The 21,578-nt window shown below is 45.9% G+C and overlaps 1 protein-coding gene across 2 annotated transcripts in view; it reads right to left on the bottom strand.

Moving 5' to 3' along the window:
* The window catches only part of MCC (MCC regulator of Wnt signaling pathway), a 447,124-nt gene that overhangs the window by 48,828 nt on the left and 376,718 nt on the right, over positions 1-21,578 (bottom strand). For both annotated transcript variants that reach the window (XM_007451192.1, XM_007451193.1), the window contains 4 exons: positions 21,455-21,578; positions 4,614-4,760; positions 3,556-3,645; positions 2,311-2,459 (listed from right to left, as the gene is read on the bottom strand). The exon at positions 21,455-21,578 is cut by the window's right edge and continues 104 nt beyond it. In XM_007451192.1, coding sequence (XP_007451254.1) covers positions 2,311-2,459; positions 3,556-3,645; positions 4,614-4,760; positions 21,455-21,578 — 510 coding nt within the window. The remainder of the gene's footprint in view (positions 1-2,310; positions 2,460-3,555; positions 3,646-4,613; positions 4,761-21,454) is intronic.

Genomic DNA, 21,578 nt, shown 5'->3' with positions numbered 1-21,578 from the left:
TTCCCTACATAAACCCCTTAACAACTTCCAACGACACTTAAAGAGTAAACTTTGTCCATGGCCTCAAGATCTGTATCTCACCCAGCCCTGCCTATTCTGCCACTTTATCTCATGGAACTCTTCCTTTCACTCATTCTATTTCAGTTCCATTGGCATTTGGGCAATTCTAACTTCATGCCAACCACTTCCCAGCCTTGAAGTTGGTAAGCTGGCCCCTAAGTCTCCTCCTAGTTTGTCATATGGCTGTTCCTTTTTCCCCTGAAAATCTCAGTTGACATGTCCCCCCTTCAGAGATGCCTTCCCTGGCTGCCTACTAAAATCAAGCCTTCCTGTTATTCCGTCAGTGTCCTATTTATGTGGAGCTTTCTTATGCTCTTATTTGTCTGCTTTTTGTCTAGCTCCCTTAACAGGATATAGCTCCATGAAAGCAGGGATCTTGTCCGTTTTACTTTCTTTTGCATCCAAATAGTCCAGCATATAGTAAGTGCTTAACACGGACTTGTTAAATGAGAAAACACACTTTTGAGTAGACGTGACACACACCCCTGTCTCCCCCACACAAACACAAGTTAAAGGCTGTAATATTTTTGGAGGGTAATAGGACTCCAACTCTGAGATAGGTAGTTAAATAACAGACACCAGAACATGCTGGTAGATTATTTACAAGAATTCCCATGTTCTAGCAGTAGCTGTGATAATATAGAAAACAATGGAGGTGAGGTAGAGGGGCAGGGGTCGATCAGCTGGGCTATTTAACAGCTCTGGACGTGAAGCAAGTCATTCAAAGTCAAAGCCTTTGTTTTCTCATTTTCGAAATGGGACTATTCTGCCCTCCCAAGTTGAGAGTTAAGACGTTGTCAGCGGGAGCCTTTTGTAAGCTGTTAAACTCCATGATAACGTGAGCTACAAGCACCAAATAGTTCCCCCATCTTTGGTCTCTCCTAGGTGCATATAATTGAAGAGAAAGGAACCTCCCCTCAAATTCAAGGACAAAGCAGGCTTGTTAAATCCCAGGATCTGTAGAGAGGAGATCCTCACTACACAGAGGGCCCCTGAAGGCATCTGACTTCATTAAACTGCAAAGGGCATATGTGATTCAATTTTTAAGCACTCCTCTGCCTGTGACACTGAGAGGGCTGCCTCTTCACTGCTACAAGGCAATCATCAGGATTGTCACTCTTAAGTATTTTGGATTTAATAAGGAAACCGTTTAATTTCAAGATTTAAAATGACCTAGATAGCCATATTTCCTTGGTTCTCAAGTGCTATATTAAACAGCTTCAAATCAGGGAGGACTAAAAGGATAATTCAATTTATTCAGGTTTGCCATACACCAGGGGAATGGCATCCACATTTCTTACTGGTTAGCTCGTAAACCTTTCCAATTCTGACTATGCTCTCCCACTGAAGATCGCTAGGTCAGGGCAGCCACAGCACACTGGGATGCCATCACTAGTCCATTCTGCCACCGCGGAGCCAATTTCTGAGTAGTTGCCGTGGCTTGGCCCTGGTCCTTCTCTTTTGCTTTTTTAGCAGCTCTCTTTCATTGCTGGGACAACACACAAGCCAGTCTTTGCCACAGAGGCAGGAGGACAAACTCAAACCACCTCTGGCATAAGATTTAGGAAGAACCCATAAAACTGGGTACACACAGTTGAATTATTCTAAGCAGGATAGTTAGACCTACTTAGATAATCAGAACTAAGTAGGATAGCATGTAGGGATGGCAGGACGTGCACATTTGCAAAAAGCATAAATAAAATCAGGCAACCCTCAGTTCGAGCAGGGAGGATTAGACCAGCATGCCTGCTCCATCGCAGGAGCGTCTTCATCAGACTGCTTCTGCTGGCTCCAGGCACCCCTGGGTGCTGAGTCCACATCCCAGAGCTGCTCTCTGTGGTTCTCAGCAGCTCAGGCTGCATGCTTGGGAGCCATCTTGCCATCCTGACCTACTTGCCATTCCATATGGACTGCTCCCGGCACTTGCTCCTTAATTTGCTAGGGCCAGTGCAAAACGAAAAGGTGGGGCCCCTGGTTCATAAATTATTAAGAATTTAAAACAGTGACAGCAGAGCAGTAAAGCAAGTGTGGGGTCCTTTTAAGCACGAGGCCCTGTGCATTTGATGACAGGTCACACAGTGCCCATGAAGCCAGCCCTCCTGTGATGAACAGGATGGTGGAAACTCCCCACCCACCAGCCTGACAGCATCACTCTATGTCACAACACGTAAGCCAACCTGAGTTGATCTTTGGGAAGGGAAAGGGATTGCCCCCATTGCCACCATCCAAATATGCAGAATTTCTCCTTACCTATTCAACCGTTCTGTTTCCACCTCAAACTCCCTAATTTTGCTTTCCGAGATGGCAGATCCATGGGAGTAGAGTGTCTGGAAGATCTCTTGGATGTTGGAGCAGTCCTGAAGAGAGTGGGCCAGGTGCTCCGCCACACTGCTGGATACCTGTACAGATGAGCATTAATCCCCCTCTGGACAGTGTCACTTCAGGGATGCTGGTCCCCCAGGCATGCTTTGCATGCAAAACAATTTAAAGCCGATGCTCCTTGAGAATCAGGCACCAGGAGATAGCTACCCTGATCATCCTCCGTTTGTATAATATAATCCTAGTATAAAAAGTGAACTATTGTGAAACAGTACATAAAACAGTGTCAAAATGCAAGCGGCATCTTCTAAGCTGCATCCTGGGCAGCAGGCATGTGGGATCATGAGTGTTTAGAGACCTAAAATTTTGGATATTAAACAGAGGCTGGACATCCTGCTCCCTTCCGAAACCCCCTGCCACCCCCAGACTTGTCTCCGGCTGTTGTAGTTAAGGGGAGCGTCCACTCCTTTATGTTCATAATTTGGCTTTGGCATGGAATCTGGGTGCACGCAATTTCTACCCAGCACAAAAGTCTAAAATAGGGCCTTAAGAGTGCTGTTCAGGTTTTCCCCAGCCCTGAGGACCAAATAGGCTGGATTTCCCAGCCTTACCCCGGAATTCTAAAAGACATCCCCAGGGAACTGAAATTCCCTTTTCACCATTTATCAGCTTACAGCCCCACGGGGTTCAGGGCTCTACAAATGAAAACTCTAGTACTGAGCTGGAAGGTTCTGGTCTGTCACAGCACTGGCCACACTTCAAAGGCAGCAATCCTCCTCACTGGAGAGCACCTTCCCTTTCAAGAGGGATGTGCGAACAGTAAAGTTCTCTTAGAGCTTCCTGACTCACTCCATCTCTGGGGAAGCAGGGTGATATAAAGCAGATACTTTAAGACCTTCATCTACATTGCCAGTAACCAGACCTAAATCATTTCTTTCTGAATGGTTTCAGCTAGAGAGAGAAAAAAAAAAAATCTCCCTTAAAGCTGAAGAAGTGATTCACCACGTGCAAACCACTATACATTTTCATCGGATCCTTTGGAAGGAAATCAGGTATGATTTCTTATTATTACTAACTGGTTTACTGGGGGTGAACTTTGGAAGTTCTTCTGTCACGGATAAACCACTGTGTAGCTTTACTGGGTACTCTGTTGCCTTGCTTCTCATGAACACTCACCCCTATGCTGCTGATTTCTGAGCCCAGGACTGGCCGATCAGACGATGAAGATTCGGACCTGGTCTTTGATAGCTTCACTCTCTCAGCAATCTTAAAAAACAAAACAAACAAATTTTCAAAAAACAACACGTAACTCCCCATATAAACGGTGGAGACTCTGTTTATACAGGGCTACTCTTTAACTGCGGCAACTAAACTGATTCATCAAGTCTTAAAAACGGCTCACTTGTCCAGTTTTTCTGCTTAACTCACGGTTTTTCAACCTTAGCACTTTTGACATTTTGGGTTGGATTCTTTGCTGTAGGGACTGTTCTGTGCATTGTGGGGTGTTTAGCAGCATCCGTGGCTTCTAGCCATAAGATGCCAGTAGCACTCCAGCTATGACCATCAAAAAGGTGTCCAGACATGGCCAAATATCCCCTGGGGGACAAAAATCACTTCTGGTTGAGAAACACTGGTTTGACTTGACTTAATAAACTTGATGGGTGAGAACCAACCTTCTTGCGGAGACTGGTAGGGCTACCGGGGACAGGACGTGTATCATTCGAACAGTCTCTCTGGGGTAGACTCAACTTAGGAGCGGGGCAGGGGGGCTGTGGCTGAGAACGGAGGGCCTACTTCTCACAGCTGCCAGGGCCTGCCCATCACAATCTATTTTTCTGCTGGCAGGGCTGTCAGTCCTGTGAGCAGGGAGATCATTGATTCATTACTCAGGGTCCCCTCCTGGGCTGAACCTTGATCCTCTAGAGCAGCTCTCCACCCACCCCTTTGCACTGCAGAGCCTGACAAAACATCTCACTCTCCACAACGACCTGTCAGCTGTGACATGCTCCAGCTGGCTGATTAATGAGAGCTGGTGTCCAGCCTGCAGCCGAGAGAGACGTAAAACATTAGTGGGTTATCTCTCCCTGCAGCTCCAGCACAGGAGGCCTGTGCGGGACCCCAGGAAGCCCCTGGGGGCCAGCTGAGCCAACTGCATGCCTGCACAGCGGCCCTGCTCCACGGAGGCTGGGGCAGCCAGCTAACAGGAGGTGTCCCTGCCGTCCCCGGGAGCTCACCTTGGCGATGGGGATGTCATTGCTGCTACTGCTTGTGCTTAGCTCTCCGGTGCTGGGGTTAACAGGGCGATTGGCAGAAGTGAGGCGGCCAGGGCTGGAGGGCCCTGTGGCCTGCACGCTCTGCAGTCTAGTTTGAAGCTCTCGAACCTGAAAAAAGAACACCTTCAGATACAGCGGGTGGGTTCCCCGGCCAAAGAGGAGAACAGCCAGATTGGTGGAGGGGAGGGCAGAGCTTTCATTTACGTTAAGAAACTGGCTTCCCTGAAAAGCTAAGTCGGTTGAGTCCACATAGAATGCACTGTTGTTCTTAACTAGTCCGCCACGTGCTGGCCAAGTATATCTGTTCTTCAAAAGTACGAAGGGAACATGTTTCCTAAGGCACTGGAGGCTTCCAGCAGAAGTAGAATGACCATCTTTGAGGAATGTTTATTCATTCAGCCTCGTGTGCCTGACACACATGGACACAAGGGACAGAACCCAGGATGAAATCTGTACTCGCGTGGACCTCGGAGCTCAGCGGAGAGAGACAATTTCAACACAAGTGCACCCACATGCCATAAATATCTATCCAGAGTTTGCAGGAAGCAGAAAAGGCGAAGAGAGTGACTGCACCTGAAGTCATTAGGGAGCCATCCTTGAGTAGAGCCCCACAGGTGAACAGGGCTTAAGGGATGAGATGAGTAAGGGGCTGGCTTTGGTGGTGGGGCAGGGAGAGTAGCTTGCATGACACACTGTGTCTGAAGAACTGCAAGCTATTCAGCGTGCACAGTGTAGGAGAGAGACCTGCCCTGGGAAGGAGGTGAGGCTAAGGTGATGCGTCAGAGATGGTACCCACGGCTTCTCTCCAAGGGACTTCGAGATGAGATTATCCTGGGGACAGTGGGAAGGAATATCTAAATAGCCCTTCGGTACAGAGAAACACAGGGCCCTTTCAATTACATTTAGAGCACACATTTACCTGCACAGAATTTAAATGTCCAAATTCTGCTTCTCTATGGTTACGGCTCACGGACTTCCAAAGAGAGAAGTGTTCCAAGCAAGTGAAGATGATTGTTAGAAATTGGTCTCTCTGATGACCTTGATCACAGTTTTACCATTACGCACAGTGTCTATCTTAAAGGGCACACTGACTGAAGCATCTAAGGGCCCCTACAAATGGGCACCAGACCCCACTGGGAAAAATTAGCACCAGGACATCAAAGGCAGGGTTTTCCCAACTTGTCAGTGTACCAGGATGTCCCAGAGGGCTTGTTAAAACACAGAGCCCAGGGTTCCACTCTCAGTGATTCTGATTAGTAGGCGGAGACCAAGCCTAGGAGTCTGCGTATCTAACAAGCTCCCAGGAGATGCAGATGCCAGGTCCCGGTTAGGGACTTGCACCTTGAGCAGCAGTGACCTAAGGGACTGCCAAGGCCATGTGGTACTTTAGTCCCCAACACAGAAGGAGCAGGGCTGCACCCCTGCCAGCCCTGACGCCAAACCCTTCCAAGCAAACCCTTCTCTAAAAGCGATTGGAGAGCTTTTTGTATTCAATATCTTGCATGTCTCCACTCTGCTAAATTGGGAACCAAAAGTAATTGAAATTTCAATAATTCATCAGCATATTAGAAGCCAAAATGGGAAAATTCCCTCGGAGAGAACTACATTCAATGGTGAAACAGCTCAAAAGTGCCTGATGACAGCTGTCTCTGCTGCGGCTTCCAGTAACTGGGGGTTAACAGAAATGTGTGTCGTCCTCATAAAGGGCCAGACACAGAGCTGCCCTCAAAATAGTTTAAAGACTAGAAAAACACATGCCTGTTAAAGTCAAGTGGTATTGCTGGTGAGAGATTACAAGGCTCATTCTGGAATGGTCCCGATAAACTGTGCCTCTCTGTGCCCCATGGCAGAGGGACAGGACCCCTTTTTCCATCAGGCCAGCTTCCTGGCACCGGGGAAACCACTCTGGTAGAGACCATGGATTTCAAGTTCTACCACTGTGAAAGTCTGACGAGGTCCTGAATAATCGACAGTGTTAACACCACTCCCAAATCTAAAAAGTGTCTGAATCATTCCCAAAACAATCAGTGGTCTGGACTTCCTAGAATCTCAACTGGCCCACTCATCTCTCTTTTAAAAAAGCAAAAATGGCCCTGGGCATTTTATAAAAGCGTCATTAAAACTACCCAGGTTATAAAAAAAAGTTTCTTCTTCTAATCACTAAAGTCAAACATCCACTGTAGAAAATTTAGATGACACTGAAAAATGAAGCCAGAAAAAGTACCTATGTTCTTTATTACTCTACAGAGTAAGAGCCTCTAGTCATTTTCCATGGTGTGCTTGTGCATGGGCACGCATGCTTAAAATGATTTCTAAATCTAAATACCCATTCTCATATTAAAAGCTCTGGACGCAGAGAATGTCTTTGAAAACTAAAGGGTGAAAAGCATGCTTATTTTGGTCTACGCTTTATTAAGTAATGATCATGGTTAGGCAGTGAAAAAAATCCAGCTGCAGGGGGTGGAGTGAGTCTGTGATGGAAAGAAAGAGCGACAGCTGGTTGAGTTAAATAGCCTCTCTCTTCTGGCTTGGGAGGTGGGGTCTTAATTTAAATGAATAAATGCACAGAAATGAAGGCTGTAACCAATCTGGTGATTCAGCTTAGGTAAGGCTTAGGAGAGGGGAAAGAGACTGCTGTTAAGAGTCCTCACTTTTATTCTTACCCATTGTAGTAAGTGGAATTGTGTCCCCCTCAAAAGATATATCCAAGTTCTAAACCCCCAGTACCTGGGAATGGGACCTTATTTGGAAATATGGTCTTTGCAGATGTAATTAAACTAAGGATCTCAAGATGAAATCATCCTGGATTTAGGGTGGGTCCTAAATCTCATGACTGGTGTTCTTGTAAGAAAAAAGAGAAGGAGATTTGAGACACAGACACACAGAGAAGGAGGCCGTGTGAAGACGGAGGCAGGGATTGGCCACAAGTCAAGGGCTACCAGAAGCTGGAAGAGGCGAGAAAGGATTCTCTCTAGAGCCCTTGGAGGAAGTGCAGCCCTGCCAACACCCTGATTTTGTAGACTCCAGAACGGTGAGAGAATATGTTTTTGTTGTTTTATGTCACTAAGTCTGAGGTAATTAACTAATATACCCATCTTTCACTGAAGATATGTTATTAAAGAAAATATCTTTCTTTCAACCAGATATGTGGTTTGGAGTTGGGGATAGCTGGGAATCACAGGAACCCTAAGTAGGAATCGATACTGTGGGAAAGTAATTCATCACCCATAAAGCCTTTCCCAATTGCTGTTGACATCTTCAAGAGCGGAACACAGAACATGACTTCAGTGGCCATTTTCTCATTTCTCCTAAAATGAGTATGTAGCCAGGCCCCATCTAGAGGCCCAGAAGAGAAGTCTGTCTGTTGCGTACATTTGAAACCTGCAGAGTATGAAGGTGAGATTCTCGTCTTTCAGTGGCTCAGAGTCCTAGGCTCAGATGTCTGCCCTAGCCAGACACCTCGTGAAACATGCTCTGAGAAGGGACACCAACAAGGAGTGTCCGCGCTGTGAAAGAAGCATTATTCTGCCTTCCCAGAGTAGGGAACGCCGGGGTGCAATCTGGAAGGTTGGGTAGCTGTTTAACAAGCAAATAAAAAGAGAAAAAGGCATGGGGGGCTCTGAAGGTTCAAGGAAGGAAATGACAGTAAAATGCCAGAACTCTGCTTCTCTCGCTTAGAGCTCAATGACTTCCCAAAGAGTGAAAAGGGCTTCATAAAATCATTTTATTAGAGAAGAGAATGGACTGGAGTGAGGAAGAGGAAGGAAGTGAGTCAAAGCTGCACATGAGAAATGATGAGGGCTCAAATACCATCAGTGAAGTGGGAGCAAAGATGGCTAATACTCCCTAGGCCAGCATCGTCCAATAGAACTTCCTGTAACAACGGGAATGTTCTATAGCCCTACCGTCCACAACGGTAGCCACAAGCCACATGCAATGCGCCTAGCACACCTAAGGAACTTTACTTTTAATTGTACTGTATTTTAATTAATTGAAATTCAAATTTACATAGTTTTGCATGGCTAGTAGCTACTGTATTGGTCAATGCAGTTCTAGAACGATTCAAGAAAGGGACGAGATACCCAAACTCGTGGCTGGAATGACTTAGTGGATAAATGGTACTACTCAGCAAAATGGTGAAAACATAAGCAGCTGATTTCTCAGAGATAAACAAAGATGCCAACTTTGGATATACTGAATTTGAGGAAACCATCAGATGTGTAAAGAAGGATATTCAGTCAACAATTAGAAATATAATCTGAGGGAAGGAGATCAGAACTGGACTCCTACATGTGGATATAGTTGCCAAGGGAAAAGGTGCAGCCATGTGGGTGGGAGGAGAGACTCTACGTAGCTGGTTGGACCGAAGGCTCAACCGAGGACAGTAGGAAGGGGCGGCTTTTGCTCTAAGAGAGAAAGAAGAGGTGAGGATAGATAATAAGAAAGGTGTGTTTGCAGACTGGAGAATGAGGATGGGAAACAGGAGGCTCCCACCTGATGGCTTTTGTCTCTCTCAGAGACAAGAGTTAAGGTCCTCTGCTAGGAGAGAAGGAGGGAATAGTAGCTGTCAGAAATGAGAAAGGAAGCTGACCGATAACCCAGAGAGAGAGAGAGAGAGAGAGAGAGAGAGAGACAGACAGACAGACAGACAGACAGAGACAGAGACAGAGACAGAGAGAGAGAGAGAGAGAAAGAGAAAGAGAGAGAGAGAGAGGCTTACCCAGCAGCACTGAGAAGTCAGCCGAGCTTTTTCATTCTAGACAGCAGACTGACTCAAGGCATTATTTTCTTCAAACCCCAGAGACCTCATGAAAATGGTAGTGAAGAATAAAAAAAGAATCAAAACCATAACAGTGAAAAGAATGTGCTTGGGGCATTAGCAGACAGAGGATCTGGGCGCATTCCTTAAAAGCAGAGTGGAAGGAAGAGTACTGATGAAAGAAACAAAATGGAAAAAGGCAAATTCTATAAACTATACAAGGGGAGGTGGCCAATCTACCCAGAAGAAGGTTGGCAGGGTTTAGATGCAGCCTCAGCAGGTACTACGAAGGACACGAATGAGAAGTAAGGCTGAAAACAGGAGGGTTAACTGTCTGTATACAGAACAAATGGAAATTTCCAGCATATGACAGCCTCAGCTAGAGTAAACAGACAGTCCTCCTATGAAAAATGCACAGAAATGCTGCATAAAAAGGAACAATGAGAAAGAAATTCATTGCCAAGGTTCAAAAAAAGAGAGTAAAATCTCCAGGTGACAGAAATGAAGTGAAAAATAAGGTTAGAGAGGTTAGGAGGGAGCCGTGGAATGGAGAGCAGGGCATGGAGTGTGCACGCCGGGGTGTGGGGCGGGGAGAGGCACAGGGGCCCCTGCAGGTCAGGCTTTTTGAGCTGATCCTCCAGCATCAAGCTGGGAGCCTTCCTGCCCGACCCATCTGTGAGAAGCGGACTCAGCGCGCTGCCCCGGAAGCCGGAAAGGAGCCCCTGGGCTGTGTAGACGGGTCAAGCCTAAGAAACCAACATCTCAGACCTGTGACACATTTGGGCGTGGAGTCCAAGTTTATCCTAGCTCCCTAGTGTGGGGCCCCAATCTTACAAATTCACACTGAAAACTGGTCTGGATTTTACCAGGCCACTCACTGACCCAGAAACGTAACTGGTAAACCACCCGATATCATTAGAGAACAGGAAGAGACTTAAGCCTCCCATGACTAGGAGCCCAGGACCATGGAGCTGCTCGACATGGAAGGATGACTGCAGGGAGAGGAGGATGAGACAGGAGAGCCAGCAGGCTAAATCAGGAGACGACTCCACTGGAGGAGAAATCAGAATAGAGCAACCAGTAAACCACATCACAATCACAAGTATGTTTAGGGCCCTTAAAGAGATAAAAGGAGTAATTTCTGTACATAATAAATTACGAAACAAAAATAGGCAGATATCAAACGAGAATAGGTAGATGAACAAAAAAGCCCATGGAAAACGTAGTCAATGAAATAAAATCAACGTACGGGTTAAGCTTTAGACTGGATAAAACTGGAAAGAGAAGCAGTGAACAGGAGCACAGTACAGAGAATTCAGAACACAGCATGGGCAGCTAAAGAAGGGCAAAATATGCAAGTGTCACTGAGAGGCTTCAACACACTTTTTTTTTTTTTTTTTTTTTTGCGGTACGCGGGCCTCTCACTGTTGTGGCCTCTCCCGTTGTGAAGCACAGGTTCCCGGATGCGCAGGCTCAGCGGCCGTGGCTCACGGGCCCAGCCGCTCCGCGGCATGTGGGATCTTCCCGGACCGGGGCTCGAACCTGCGTCCCCTGCATCGTCAGGCAGATTCTTAACCACTGCACCACCAGGGAAGCCCTTTCAACACACTTTTAAAGGAGTTCCAGAGGACAGGGACACAGATAATGACAGAGAAACGCTATCTGAAAAGAGAACAGGCGAGTTTTCCAGATGTAGAGACCAACGTAAGTCCCGAGACTTAAGTATCATGTCAGGTGCTAAGTAGCTGTGGCAGTTTTTAGATGCGTCTGCAAATGCTCTGATAGTCTCTCCATCACTGGACTCTAGTTCCCCTCTCGTTGCACACGCCTGGCCTGAGAGATTGCATCTGATGAACAGAGTGTAGTGAAAGTGCTACCACGTAACTTCCAAGGCTAGGTTAGAAAAGGCAATACAATTTTGCCTAGCTCTCTCTTGGGATGCTGACCCTTACATGCCGCCGACTCTGTCGTGAGGAAGCACGGGCCACACCGAGAAGATGCTTGTGGGTGCTCTGACCAACAGTCCCTGCTAAGGTCCAGACAGCAGCTAGCCTCACCCACCAGACAAACGAGTAAGGAACCCTTCAAGACGACTCTGGCTCCAGCCACCATCTGACTGCGACCACATCTGCGCCCAAGAGAGAGAACTGTCCACTGGAGCCCAGTCATCCCCAGGAGGATGCAGTTATCAGTAAATGATTGTTGTTTTAGGTCTCCATGTTTGGGGTGGTTTGTTATGCAGCTGGTGCTAACTGGAAGAAGAGGATGAAAACACGGCGTATCTAGAAACACTGCGGTGCAAATGTAGGGCGAGGGGAAAGGATAAAGAGAGAATCTTAAAGCTGTCAGGTGGGGAGAGATGACACAGGCTCTGGGGCAGTGGGGTAGGTTTGTTTCACTCACTACTGTATTCAACACACTGAACAGTGTCTGACACAGCGTCAGTCTCAATACAATCTGTTGAACATCGCCAAATAAAACTGTCACCCGAAAATCCAATACCTAGCCTACTACAGTAGGCTGAGTAATGGCCCCCAAAGATGTCCACACTTGAATCCTGGAAACCTGTGAATATATTACCTTACATGGCAAGAGGGAATTTGCAGGAATGACTGGAAAAGGCAAGGAAGCACAACTGAGAAGGAACACAGCCCTGATGACACTCTGATTAATAAATCTGTGTTATTTTACACCACTGTTGGTGGTAATCTGTCTAAGCAACAACAAGAAACTATACCCCTATCATGAAGAGTGTGGGCAAAAATAAAGATATTCTCAAAGATTAAGAATTAGGCACCCGTAGACCTTTGCTGAAAGAACTTCCCAAGGACACAGGCTTTTCAGGAATTAGAACATTGAACTCAGAAAAAGAATGGGGTAAGAGGAATAATGATAAGCACAAAAACTGGCGGAGATGTAGGGGCAGAAGGAACCTTCCTATGCTGCCGGTGAGCGGACAGATGGGTGGGCCAGTCTGGAAAGCTGCACTGCAGGATTTGGTCCAAGTAAGAACATGCACACCCCAGGACTCTGCAACCTCACTCCCGGACATGTATTCCAGAGGAATTTCCACACAGGACCAAAGAGGACATGTGCACGGGAATATGCACTGGAGCGCTATTTGTGGTAGTGGGAGATCTGGATGTCAGGCACGGTAACCACGGTGGGGACACGACAGAATGTCAGGAGGCCATCAGACCTCATGCATACACAGCGACATGGACAGACCTTAAAAATCAGAGCGCTCGGGGGAAACAAAGAAAAAAAGTCTACAGCACGACACGACTGATGTAAATTAAAAACAACACACAAAACATTGTGTATAAGGACACACACAAAAGTGAGGGAGAGGGAGTGGGAGAGAAAAGCAATACATAAATTAAAAGAGGGCCTTTTCACGATCAATGAGTATGCTTTAACAGAGGGATGTAATTAGCTTATTTCTCTGCCCCGCAGGCCAAATTGAAAAAAAAAAAAACAAATGAAAGAAAGTAAATACGAAGATGGGCACTCGCGAGCCTGAGAGATTGTGCAGAGCCAGAGAGCGAGATGCTGGCGAGAAATAAGAGTCTTTCGCAGACAAAGATCGCTGGGGTGGGCACAGAGGTAGTTTTCTGGGAAGGTGGGCAGTTCACCGGGTGAGGCAGGGGTGGGCGTAAGCAGAGCAGCTACTGGCCCTTCGCTCTCCCAGGACCATGGTAGGAGCACAGACAATGGGATGACCGAGTGTGCTGATGAAGGCATCTGTGAATGTGGTCCACAGATGAGTGACAAGCACGAAAGAAAGGTGGCACCGGAGTCCTGAGTAGGATGAGAAACATTATTATTAGTTATAAAAGAACGAGCCTGTTCCGCTGATGATAATGGAGGAGTGGTCGCTGTGTAGCCGTAATTTCAGGCAGTTAGGTCGTAATCCATAGTTTCACTGTGAATTGCGGCTGGCTGAGATGAGATAATTTCTACCCTGCAGCGGGCTGAGGATCACTGGGCCGGAAAAGTTCTACTGAACGAGCTTGAGGCGGTGAGTCTGGTGGAGTCTCAAGAAAGCTGCCTCCTCTAAGTCCAGGCTTGGGGAGTGTTTTGCAGAGAACCACTTTCTCCTATTGGAGATTTTATAAGACTTTTCTTTCTTGGAGCCCTCCAACAGATGAGAAATCAGAATTTATTTACAGAATTGATTTACAGAAGGAGGAAAGCAAGCCCAGCAGCATTTCCATTCTCTGAAGATGTGATGGGTGTATTGTGTTCTTTTGTTCTACAGCCCACGAAGGAACCTGGACTGGATCACCTAAGTGGCTGTGTCAGGGAAAAGGTCAGCGCTTTGGCTGTCTTCCTCGTTTCTTACCAGCTTTCAAACAAACGGAGTCAGCTACGTGCTTTATAGCCAACAGCTCGCCTTTACGCAGCTGGACTTCCTCACAGGAGCAGAGGCTGGAGAAGGGAGACAGGGATGGATAAGCCGACACCGGTGCCCACAGCTAAAAAGGCTGCTTCACGGTTTCCGTGGCACAGATGTGCACAAAGCCCTTTTAGAAACAGTTTCCAAAGAAGACAAGAGGAAATCAGCGTTTTGAGGGTTCTCTGCCTTGGACTGCACTTAAAGCTTCCTCGAACTACAGAGAAGAGGGGTGACAGGCTTTGCCAATAATGCTCCGTCGGGCTCAAGACAAATATATGCACACATAGCCTTTTCTCTATGAAACAGACGTATTTTGTCTTCACTTTGTGCTGTTTTGGAATGCCAGGAAGACTGATGGATGGTACCCTAAGGAGTCTGGCACCCACGTTACTATAAGAGGGGATGCTTTACTTCTGGTCTGTGTGGAAGCAGGAGAAGAAATGGGAAAAAGAGCAGAAAGAACGCAGGAAAGGAGTCCAAACAAGAGAAAAATGAATGCTGCATCCCACAGTAAGGCTACCAGAGCCGAAGCTTTGGTGCTAAGAGTTAATGTCAGCATAGACCAAGATTATTAAACTTCTGTGGGCCCCAGTTTTCTCATGTCTAAGAAGGGTATAATAGTACCTCTTGTAGAGTTCTCGTGCAGACTAAATGAGATGTGCATAAATCACTGCTCATCACAAGTAAACGCTCAAAACATGTTCAGTGTCACAATTCAGGCTCTGCGTCCTGCTTTGCCTTCAGAGGTATCTATTTTTAGTACAAGAGGGGTATGTTTAGTCTGAAACTATCCAAAGAATATTAATACTATTAATATTATTAATGCGTCCTTAAAAATAAGCTATCAAGACTGCACTGAAAAAAAAATGCATTGGTAGGTGGCACCTTGTAAAACTACTTTCCTTCATCGGGTAGCACGGGAAGTCCTCCCCTATGCCAGGCAATGCACCTTGCCTTTGGAGCCCCAGGGTGCCCGTGTCCTGCTAGATTCTAGGATGAGCACACCCGTCTCTGCACCCACTCCTATAGCTCATGTGACCCCAGTGAGTGGACAGACAGGATTGGGAACCTCTCCTGTTTCAGATGCAAGATTCATCACTGCCATACTGTGGCCCCTGGAGGAGCAGGCTAGGCATGAATAGGAAGTGCCAGAAGGCTGTGGTTCTCTCTCTTTTCACTCCACCTGTGGGGAGAGAGGTAAAGATGGCTGGAGAGGCTCTTGGAACACGCCCAGTGACTGAAGGACACTGCCTTCCCTTTCCTGTCTGGGAGATGGCTGGGATCACAACAGGGAAGTGTACAAGAGTCCTACACCCCATGCGTTGATTTGGTGGCTCATGGAAGGGCCTGGGCATCTATCCTTTGAAAGAGGTTCCCAGTGATTCTGTCACGCATGTTGAGAGCCACCTCGAGATGGATGAGTGAAACCGCCAGTTTCTCCGGCACCCTGATTCCTGTCCAAGTCTATCTGGTATCATAAAGCAAATAAATCAGCTGTGTTAGGAACATTTACGGCTCAACAAATACCCATGTGCTCCTTCATATTTCTCAGCCCCTCTACGGTTAGGTGTAGCATCTGTATAGTTCTGGCCAATGGGCTGTGAGCAGAAGCATTCAGATATAGGGGTGAGTCTGTTCAAGTGATGTTTTAGATAATGGGTTACCATCAGCCTGGGTTCCTGAGTGAGTACATGGAGCAGAGCTGTGTGCTCATCTCTAAACCTGCATTGGACGTGAAGTGCAACCAGAAAACAAGCTCTTTTGGTGGGCCATGCCACTGAAATTTGGGGGGTTAGTTTGCTACTGCTGTGTAACCCCATCCTCATCTTGACTAATACTCCAGTCACACAAAGGAAGAGCCAGCCGGGACTCCCAAACTGAGGTGGAAGGAAACACTGGAGCAAGATCGCCCTCCTCTCAGCTCCCTCCTACGAGGCCAGATTAGGGCTGGGAACGTGAAAACAGGGTGGCTGTTTTTTTAAAAATAAGTATTTTATGAATTTAAAATTTGCTAATATTGGCATCTTCTTCCTCATATAAAGAAACTCCTGGGCTTCCCTGGTGGCGCAGTGGTTGAGAGTCCGCCTGCTGATGCAGGGGACACGGGTTCGTGCCCTGGTCCGGGAAGACCCCACGTGCCGCGGAGCGGCTGGGCCCGTGAGCCATGGCCGCTGAGCCTGCGAGTCCGGAGCCTGTGCTCCGCAATGGGAGAGGCCACAACAGTGAGAAGCCCGCGTACCGAAAAGAAAAAAAAAAAAAAAAACTCCTAAGAGAAATGGAACAGGTAAGCTATGAACAAATTTCCATCAAGGACAAAAGAGAATAACTGTGCTTGTGTGTGGATGTCAAGTTATTAAAGCTGGGAGATACCAATCATGGTCCATAATCCATACTTTATTTTTCTGTTTCTTCAATTTGAAAATTAAGGAAGAGTAGAAAGAAAAAAGAATGCCTATCTTTTTCACAGCCTAGACTTACTAGCATCTTAATATTTTAGCATATTAGCTTCCCTTCTATTTCTGTGAATCTACTTCTATATATTAAAAACCATACAACTGTAAGAATACACACTTAAAAAGATAAACTAGGACACTACAGAAGTGTTCAAAATATCCCTTGACCCATACTCGTAGGTACTCCCCCCACCCCCATAACTATGAGATTGGCTTAAATTGTTCTGCTCTATTTTAAATATTTTTGCATACACACATACAGAATTCAGGCACATTTATACACATATAAATTCACAGTAAATATAAAGTACTGTTTTGCAGTCCTGCATTTTCAATATACAGACAAGAAAAGTATCACGGAGAGGGAGGCTGAGTGGGAAGAGTTCACATGAGATCTAAGGCTAAATAAGGCAAAACGGAGATGAATCTTTATTTAACCTATGTAAGGTCACAACAGTTTCACTTCTAGAAATATCTCTGCTGTTACTGATTTTTAGTTAAAAATATCAAAGCGATACTGACGTAGCCTATCATGGGAGATAATTCAGATGAAGTGAATGACTGCTTCGGAGACAGACCAGCTCTGGACACCTCAGCATGACGCTATACATCTTATCTCCCAGTAAGGGTGGTCAGCCTAATAGTAAGTACATGTTATAAATGAATTAATTAGTAGAAAGAAGTACATAATAAAACACATGGTTAACCTTTAAGGTCATTACTCTTTCTTTTTTTTTTTTTTTTTTTTTGCGGTACGCGGGCCTCTCACTGATGTGGCCTCTCCCGTTGCGGAGCACAGGCTCCGGACGCACAGCCTCAGCGGCCATGGCTCACGGGCCCAGCCACTCCACGGCATGTGGGATCTTCCCGGACCGGGGCACGAACCCGTGTCCCCTGCATCGGCAGGCGGACTCTTAACCACTGCGCCACCAGGGAAGCCCAGTCATTAGTCTTTCTAAGCAGACTCCTTTTTCCCTTTAAGCATGAACACTGATCGTCAAGTGCCCTTCGAGATAACGTGGGCGAACACTGAAAGTGGATTTGATCAGGTGTTCAGAACCAGTGCAGTAGTTAGAAACAGGCACCAATGGATTTAGAACTAATGGCTTTAGGGGTGGCTCTTGGGCTCATACAAGAGGATGCTCAGTAAATTGCCAGAGGCGGTGAGCTTACAGGATGAGTGCTACACCTGCAAGCTGCACACATGCCCGAGTAGGACAGTGCCGGACCCCTCACACCTCCGAGATCCCTCCTGCATTAGAAGGACTGTGGGTAGACGCAGTGCAGCACCACCACCCCTGGCAGACTCGCAAACTTAAAAGTGGCCCAAAGGATATGACTCACAGACTTAAAAATGGCCCAAAGGGTATCAGCCTGATATCCCTAAAGGAGAAGGAACTGGGAATTGAATCCAACCACACGGCCAGCAATTCAATCAATCACATTTACATAATTAAACCCCAATAAGAACTTTGGATTCGGAAGCTTGGGTGAACTACCCTGGCTGGCAATATTCCGAGTTGGCCACACATCACAGCGCAAAGGAGGTAACACCATTCAGGACTCCAGGGGAAGAAAACAGCTGGGAGCTTTGCCTTCAGACCTCTTCCAGACTTCACCTATATGTCTCTTAGTTTGGCTGGCTCTGATTTGTATCTTTTTGCTGTAATAAAACTATAACTGACTTTGCAGAACTTCCTGAAGAGTTTGTACAAAATCTCATAAAGAATGTGTGTTGCCTGTGTTTGATTCAAGTCTATTTTTCAATGGGACTCAGATTCATGAGCCAGTGGTCACATCCAGTTTTTGCTTTACCAAACTATCTGAGGAAAGCACTGATCATTTTTGCTACATGGCAGTTGACCTAAACAATCAGGTAAAAAATACGTAATATAGAGAGGCTGGACCTGCCATCACATGTCCCTCCTATGAGTTCTCAGGGCTTCTCCTGTGTTTATCCCTCCCTATCACTTGACATGTACCATTGTAATGACCTGTTTATTTGCCTGTCTCCCAAACATGCTTCAGGCCAGGGTCTGTGTCCTGTTCATCACCGCAGCCCCTCTGCCTAGCACAGAGAAGATGACCAATCATGTTTACAAAATGAATGAATGAACAGTCAAATGCTTCCCTTTCTAGAGTAATTAATTCTACTTGGCCTAAATTACACCCGCTCCTTTCAGTGTGAGGAAATGAGCGGTTCTATTACAGAGCATGAAGACCTAAATGATTACCTCATTTAATAATGAGCCGGGACTAGTAATAAAAACTGTCTGCCTGTTGTTCCTTAGTTACTGCTCTGCCAAGTAGCCCAATCTGTTAGCTGACATTAAAGATCTAATTTAATTAAATTTTGAACAAGGCTCAGAAAACCTCCTGAGAGCACTCTGTTTAATTACAGGCAGGGGGCAAGCACTAATCCTATTGATCTGGTCAGTTCAAATTCTATACAATGAATGTGGGCAACAAAAAAACAAAAAGTGGCCTCTATTGCTTTCCACGCAACTTTGATGAACTCTGGATTCTGAGTTGCTACAAAGACAGGAAAGGCCAACCAGCCATGTTATCGTGTGGTACCACAAGGATGGAAATGAAACTAGACCTCAGTCATTCCGCAGAGCTATAAATCATGAAGAAGACAAAACGAACAACCACAAAAGACAGATTTCTCCTCAGGGGAATAAAATATATTGGGTGGTGGTAGGTAGAAGTCATCCAGCATTTAAAATCTAGCAAACTGGCGTTTACAGGCATCTAGCAAATTCTGACACCCACAACTGTCTTGAAATAAAGAGAAATAAATCTAGTTCTGGGTATGTATACAAATTCCGGAGGAAGTTTCCAGTTGAGGAAGAGAGACAAGTTCCCCAATATATTTTTATTTGGAAATATAAATTATATAAATTTATATAAAATATACAAATTTAAATAAAGCCGTATTAACTGCAAAACTTACACGGTAATAAATGTGATCAGAAGAAAGATTTTGAGTATTTTGTGTGTGTGTGTGTGTGTGTGTGTGTGTGTGTGTGTGTGTGTGTGTGTGTGTAGTTATTCAACGTCCATCTAAGAGTTCTAAGAGTCCTTCAAATATATACCAATTCTTGGGGGAAAAAAGATTATGGTGTTAATCTTTCCAGACTACTAAACAGGTATCTCTGAATTTCATCTCAAACAATTACTGATAATTTTTGAGCATTTACTACATGCCATGTGTTGGTTAAGTGCTTAGATAATTCATGAGGATTACCTAGTTTCCCTGCACTGGGTACTATTATTACCCCCACTTCATGGTGGAATAAACCGAGAGGTCAGGTAACTTACCAGAGACTCACAGTGGCTTGGGAGATCAAGCTGTGACTCCAGGTGGTCACAGAGCCCTGGCACAGAGTGTGCTACCATCACACTATGCTGTCCTTAATACTAACCTCCAGAGTTGGAGAAAATACTCGAAGGGGAACTGGCTTTGTCTCCTTTGCTAGTCACAATCAAGGGCTGTCTTGTGCTTTAGTAACTCAAGTTAGAGGAGGAAATTTATTCTAAACCGCAATACGTAATTAGGCCTAGGACCAACATTTCCTTCACAAAGTAAGCACCATGAGAACGTGCACGCTAAGCAAGCACACCTAATTAGGGCATTAGACATAATGATCAGGGAGTGTAGCCCAGGAAATTACAGGTGCTGTGGGCCTTAGCACTAAATGTCCTCAGCTTGCCCAGAAGTCTTTGCTGACTGCAATGATTTACACCTGCTGTTGCAAGGACGGAGACTGGCATCCGATACAGCTGGGTTCTGAAAATAAGCTTACACGTGTGAGTTCACACAAAATGACATTCAGATATGAGAGTTAGGAATGCTGGCAATAGCCACAAATGAGGAAAAGAGTTGATAACATTCAAAAATAGTAATTTCTTCTATATTCATAAATAATGACAATTATGAAACCTGCATGTAGATTAAAAGGAGAATGATGTACACACACTGATCTTACTGAAAGGAGAATGATGTACACACACTGATCTTACTGAAAAGCTAGTTAAAGAGTAATGGCGTGGGCTTCCCTGGTGGCGCAGCGGTTGAGAGTCTGCCTGCCGATACAGGGGACACGGGTTCATGCCCCGGTCCGGGAAGATCCCACATGCCGCGGAGCGGCTGGGCCCATGAGCCATGGCCGCTAGGCCTGCGCGTCCGGAGCCTGCGCTCCGCAACGGGAGAGGCCACAACAGTGAGAGGCCCGCGTACCGAAAAAAAAAAAAAAAAAAAAAAAAAAAAAGTAATGGTATGATCAACTGGATGTATTTTTTTCTCCTCTCTGTGCAAAATTACCAGTCACAGCACAACTCAAAAGCAAGCTTCTAATACTGCCACAATGGAGAAAGAGAATAAAGTAGGTCTAGTAATTCAAAGTGAAGTTCAGAGGGAATTGTCTCTGATTGCAGAATTCACTGCTTCACCTCCAGTCCAATCACAGATCAAATTAACAGCCAAACAAAGAAATACTTGTGGGTTCCTAAGAAAAAACTCCATCTGTGGAAAAGTGAGTGCTTTAACAACTCTGCCAAACATTTCTGTCCTGAAACATCAGCTCCTTTAGTAATGGCTGTATCTCCTAAACAAAGCGGTTCTCGAACCTGTTCAGGCCATAGAGCCATTCAGTGAGCAGGAGTGACTACCAGGAATTACACACACACACACACACACACACAAATATATGTATAAGATTATTAACTTTCATGAGTCTGCACTAGAGGAGAGGACGTGTCACATTAGACTCAGTATGGATATGTGAGAGCAGGTACAGTAAGTTTCAAGAAAAATTTACCGAAGAAACTGCAAAGGGGAAATTCCGTATATTTTTGCAAATTATAAAATATTATTATCCTATCTCAAAGGAAGAACATTTTAATTGAGCCTGGGGGAAGATGTGTGTGCCCAGAGAACGGTTGAGAATCACTGCACTGGGATAATTTTTAGCATCCACTCAGCTCTGCGACTGCAGAGAAGAGTGTTTTTAAAAATCTTACCTGCACGTCTCAGCGCTTTCAGAATACTTTCAAGAACGACTTCATCACCAGAAAGGGATGGTGATTCACAAGACTAGAAATGCCACCAAATTCTTGGGGCTGCCCTCGGCTCGACCAGCTGGCTCCTCCTTTGGCCCCAGCCCCCAGGGAAAAGCCTGGCACTCACCCTCCTCCGCAGCCGGTCCCGCTCCTCCCGGATGGCGTTCATGGTGGCCTTGGTCCTGTTCAGCTCCTCCTCTTTGCTGCACAGCATGGCAGTCAGGCTCTCGTTCTCTTCCCTCAGCCCAGCC

The sequence above is a fragment of the Lipotes vexillifer genome, unplaced genomic scaffold (genome assembly GCF_000442215.2).
Source record: "Lipotes vexillifer unplaced genomic scaffold, Lipotes_vexillifer_v1.1 scaffold91, whole genome shotgun sequence".
In the NCBI taxonomy this organism is placed as follows: domain Eukaryota; kingdom Metazoa; phylum Chordata; class Mammalia; order Artiodactyla; family Lipotidae; genus Lipotes; species Lipotes vexillifer.
The sequence above is the reverse complement of the archived record's forward strand: the minus strand, read 5'-3'. Positions and strand labels throughout refer to the sequence as shown.